This window comes from Psammomys obesus, unplaced genomic scaffold, assembly GCF_907164565.1.
Source record: "Psammomys obesus unplaced genomic scaffold, mPsaObe1.curated_primary_1811, whole genome shotgun sequence".
Lineage (NCBI taxonomy): Eukaryota > Metazoa > Chordata > Mammalia > Rodentia > Muridae > Psammomys > Psammomys obesus.
The window spans coordinates 2,404,802-2,410,241 of record NW_026596040.1 but is presented as its reverse complement, the minus strand read 5'-3'; the positions used below and the strand labels follow the sequence as shown (position 1 = coordinate 2,410,241).

Genomic DNA, 5,440 nt, shown 5'->3' with positions numbered 1-5,440 from the left:
GAAGCAAATGCTTTCAAAACCACGACACTTTCAGCTACTCTTGAGGCTCAGGAAATGTGTGATGGTCTTCCCACATTCTCGGGAAAAAGTCCTAGAAAGCCAGTGATCCTTCTTTTCTGTGCCCTTTTGATTTTACTAGATTAGGGCCCCTGGGTCCTAAATTACTGAATTGGCACTATCTTTAAAGGTGAGCCAGGGAGTGCTGTCCACTGTTTATGGTACTGCCTTTTATGGGATGCTTAAAGAACAAGGAAGTAGGGCTTAGCTGCTGGGATAAAGAGACACCTTTTCATTACTATAAATAAAGACAAAGAACACGTGTAAGATACTCTGTGAGTCAGTTCTAGCAGAGACACTTCTTGTCTATGTCCCTGTAAAACTCAGCTTTAGTGACTGAGTGAGACAGCCTGAATTTCTTCTGCCCCTTTGAAACACTTCCAGATATCAGGTGACTTCATATGTTAACAAAACACTCAGGATTAAATGATACTGACCCACATGAAAGGCTAAAGAAGTCAAGAATGTAATCCATTTAGTCTCTTGATAGATGGAATTTTCCTCTTGCAAGACTTAAGTGAAATAAGGTAAAAAGAATAAAGGTTAAAAGACATTCATGTGCAGCCATTTGTGTAAGAGATGGTGAGTGGTAGCCATAGGTACAATTCATAGAACTCAAATGCACTCTTATGTAAAGCACTATCTCATCAACTAAACTCTCTATTTGTGGCCATGTTGATTTATTAGAAGCAAATGCTTTCAAAACCACGACACTTTCAGCTACTCTTGAGGCAACAGGAAAGTCGGTGTAGGGAGCACCACCGGGGATGGGGGTGGCTTCACCCCCTATGGCTGGTAAACCACAGGAGCAATACATTTATCCCTCATGTTCATTTTCTAATGTGATGTGGAGCCAGCCAATGTGATTTTTGCATGATTCCAGAGATACTAAAATTTTGGTAGCTTAGATTTAATTCTTTGAATCTAAGGAGTGTGTGTGTGTGTGTGTGTGTGTGTGTGAATTTACTGCCACTAAGTTCAGGGATAAAATGAGTTCCTCTGGGTATAGAATCTTTGTGTGCAGTAACTCCCTGCTCTAGAGCACTTCCCATGGTTTCGGCCCATTAAGCGGAGCACAACAGCTTGATGAATTAATGCTTATATAGGCACAGTTGGCAGCTTCTAATTAAATAATTATGGCTAAGCAGCTGCACGGAAGCTGTTATGCACCCTAGAAAGCCAGCTGTCAGTTTTATTGGTCCTAAGACAGAGGAAGAGTTAATACCTAGCTTTGGATGTTGGGTACAAAAGGGAAGTCTATGATTCGCAAAATGCATAGTTTGCATGAAACTCCTGCACACTGTGCTCTCCTATCCATAGACATATGGAGAGCAAACTGCTCTTCAACATCCCAACAAAAGAAGCATCAATTATGTGATCAGGCGACCGGGACATCTCCAGATTTTAAAGAGGGCATAGTGTCAAACAGAAAAGTCCTTGGTGAACATAGAAGCAACAGACACCACATGCATCAATTAGGCAGATAATTGACGAAAAGCCAAGTGTGCAAACCTGCACTGGAACGAAAGCACATTTCCCCCAAACATTTGAAGAAAGTATATGTTCTACAGGACCATAGACAGAGCCAGCTCCTTCACAGAAGGCTTAAAATCTAGAATCTTGTATCTGTGTCCACGGGAACTTTGCCAGACAGAAGAAAGTGGTATTGGTTGATTAAGCTCCCACCTAAAGAAAGATATTGATTACAAAAGCCACAATTAGAGCCACTAGACCAAATCAGGTGCATAACAGCTTCCGTGCAGCTATTCCATACACATAAGTAAGCTCCAGGGACTGGTTTAATTTCCTCTTCATGGAATCCAGACACATCCTCAGTACTGAATAGAGATGTGATGACCCAGTTTGGAGAAACTCTGTGTCCCATTGGCTTCTCTATCTGTACCAACTCCAAGTGGAGAAAAGCAACTATAGGCAAAAGCCTGGTCCAATAAACTTGATCTTCTCTTTATGTCTTTTTCTTTATATTTAAACAAATATAGACATCTTGATCTTGAGTTCTGACATTGCTTTAAAACCCACAGAAGGAAATGGATGCTAGCACTTAGAACACAGTTCTTCTGGAATGAACTCAACACCCAAACCCAAATCTTGTTGAAAATCAGCAGTTAAATCAAGCACCGAACCGTATAGGCCGATTTACTGTTCTTCTTCCAAAGACCAATGGCTTGTATTTTAGAACACCCTTCCATATAAAAAAAGCTGTCCGCACCATAAGTCTCCATTTAAGCCAAAGGACAGACATAGAGAACCCTACTTGATGGCTCTGACAATCACCTCAAATACACAAACTAATTTATTTATTTTTTTATATCAGGAATACAATCACCTTGGTATGTGAGGTGTTGGCAATTCTCAGGGATCTAGCTCCTTCTAAGTGGGTCTTAAACAAAGTTCACTTCATTAAGCCTGCAATGCAACTCCAGCCTCAGTAGAAAAGGTTAAAGAACCAGACAACAGATTTGCAAGGTCCATAAAAGTAAATTTCAGACCTGGGGAAAACAGGGTGCTTTTCAGCAGTCTGTACTGCCATCTAGCCAAGACCACATCACTCTGTACACTGTCCATTTGTGTTCTAAAAGCCACTAATGAAAGCAAGCCTGCAGCAATCAGCTTAACAGACCCCAAGAGTTTAGCTGAAAGGATTGGCAGTAGTCCTTCATTCTGACTCTGCAAAACTCCAAGCCCTATGAACCAACAGCCAAATGGTAATGAGCGATCTCACCTTCACAAATCAATACGTGGAGAAAGTCCTAAGTGCTCGTTTAGGGACTATTCCAACATCATCTGTCCCTTCTGATCTTTGAAGTCTCTGGCTATCCTGTAACCTCAATGGAAGAAAAACAGAAAATTCCTCTGGCATAAAAGGACCCCCATAATGCATAAAAGAACTGAATTGTAGCATCTAAGACTCTACCTACAGTTTTACCATAACTTCCATCCCAAACCAGTATCCTTAGATACTAACAGAACGCGAGACCATATACATCTGTGAAAAGAAATGGTATACATAAAAATGAACAGAAATGTTCCTACTTACGATAGAAGACGTACTCCGTATAGCTCGACCAGATCTTGTCTTCTGTGTACTGGTTGACAAAAGACGCTGTCACCGAGGAGTTACAGGCCACCATGTGGAATCCACACTCTGACAACATATCAAAAGCTCTTTCCAGATGTTTGAACTTGAGATAAAATCTGGAAGTGTATCTTTCTGGGGCTCGGTCAGGGTCTCTACTTTCATTCAAAGTTTCTCCGAAGACTTCCTTTGCCAAGGAAATCCTTCCACAAACCAAAATCCGGGGAACTCTCCGGAACTTGGCATCTGCTTGGCCCTCTCTGCCCAAGGTACAGGATCCTCTGTAACCCACAGTAATAAAACCCCACTTGCGGTCATGCGGGAGCAGTGAAGAAGGGGGGCAGATTCTTGTGTCGCTTCCTTGGGAGGCATCTTCAAAGTCACTGTGGCAGAACTCATCAGGGCTTTGCTTGACTTCCTCTGGAGCCAGGAGTTTCACGAGGTCAGGGAGCTGGAAATACTCAGCTTCTCTTTTCAGCCTCCCCCTTTCTGGAAAGTGATCAGGCAGGACCACCTGCCTGTCCCTGAGATAGTCTAGAATATAACGGAACAGAAATCCATCTCTGTCGATGAAAAACCTTCCCTTGGAGTCCTTGGCTAGATCATTAGCAGTGTCTCTCTTTGGGGAAAACATTTTCCACAAAAGAGAATGGGGGATGCTTATTAATGTGGAATGGCGAGTGAAGTAAACCTGGCCCCCGACATTCAGCTCTATGACTTCCGGGAAAGAGTTGGGAACCGCAGCCCCTTGATCCCGAGGATAATAACGACTACAGTTCCCACTCAGAGCCATTGTCCCTTTCTTCAGCAGCTTCCTGCAATTAAAGGTGTAATCCAATGGAGTTTCAGCTTAGACTTTGCATCCACTTGTAAGGGGTGGGGGAGGTCCTACCTTGTTTAAAGAAAAAAAAAATACCTCCTTTTATCCTGGTTTTCGTTTTATTCCCCCAGAGAGGCAAATTTTAGTAGAGTTCACAGGTGAAGTAACACTGGACAAGAAGTTTAAAGCTGGCTGGTAGTTAGCTCAGACTTCACAGAATGTAATAATCAGCTTGTCTACATTCGGTCTTCCTTTTGGCCAGGTAGGCAAGAAGGCCAGTTACTCAGAGGTCTGTCTAAGGGAAAAGAGAAAAAATTATTTCCTCAGACCCAGAATGAGTCAGAGAAGAAGAAACCTCTGGGGAGAGTAGAGAGGGAGAGAGGCAGAGATTGGGAGGGGAAATGGCAGGGAGGAGAGGAGATTATTTTTACATAAGCAGCCTGCAACCGCTGGCTGACTTTAATCACTCCTTAACTGAGTTAGTTCCTCTGTCGGACCGAATTGAGTCTTTAAGTTTATCCAGACGCCACTGTCTCCAGCAACTGCTGTTCAAATGGCCCCCGTTCGTAAAGCGGATGTAAAAGGCATATGCAATTTTCAACTTCCAAAGAGACGCGTTTGGCAGCAGGACAGAGACAGGAACCTCTGCGCTTACCTTACCGAGTGCTGGAGACTCAGCTCTTGCGAAGAAAATAACGTTTTTCAGAGCAACCAGAAACCACGACCGCACTGAGCCTGGATGTCGAATCCCAAACACGGAAAGGACAGAGGTATCAATGAAAAGTGCCAGAGAGATGTGCTCTCGGCAAACGGTTCCGCACTTACGCGCTCGCAGATGCACGGTGCTATGTGTGTGTCTGTCTGTGTGTACGAATTCACTTCCAATCTCTAGTTGAAATGGATTGAGGAAAAAAAAAAAGTTGAACCAAGAGAAGAGGCTGAGTCGAAGAAGTGAAGCAGAGATGAAAAAAAAAAAAAATCAACCAAAGCTTCGTCAAGGAAAAAGAGAAAACCCGAAATCCAAACCCTTGGAACAGATCCTTTACACCTGGGAGAGGTGACTGGACTTAAAGGCTTTCAGAGAGCCCAGGGACAGACAGACAGACAGATGCGCCCCGCCAGGGTCGTAGCAGCCACCCCTCCTGCCGGCAAGGGCAAAGGGACTCCCATGTCCCCGCCAGGTGGGAAAGAGAAGGGGCCGGGGCGGCGAGAAGATGCCTGCGGGGCTCGGGCTCCAGAGCTGGGAGGTCCCACGGTGCCAGGAGCAGTTCGGATGCTGCTGTGTGAGCAGTGCAGGCAAGAAACCATCCAGGGAAATGACTATTACATCATCTTAAAGGAATAGGGCTTGGAAAGAGCGGAGGCAGCTCCGAGTCACGTCCTCGGCGGTGACAGGTTGCCAGCGCCGACGGGACGTGCGCCCGCGGCGGGCACGGGACCAGAGGCGCTGGCTGGCTGCGGGCGCA

At 44.7% G+C, this 5,440-nt stretch overlaps 1 protein-coding gene across 2 annotated transcripts in view; it reads right to left on the bottom strand.

Moving 5' to 3' along the window:
• Positions 1-4,067, bottom strand: part of Kctd16 (potassium channel tetramerization domain containing 16) — a 267,766-nt gene extending 263,699 nt beyond the window's left edge. Inside the window, exon 1 of one of the 2 annotated variants that reach the window (XM_055622993.1) lies at positions 3,112-4,067. In XM_055622993.1, coding sequence (XP_055478968.1) covers positions 3,112-3,947 — 836 coding nt within the window. In that variant the 5' untranslated portion in view covers positions 3,948-4,067. The remainder of the gene's footprint in view (positions 1-3,111) is intronic. The other variant, XM_055622992.1, reaches the window with a different exon arrangement.
• Between the last annotated feature and the right edge of the window lie 1,373 nt (positions 4,068-5,440).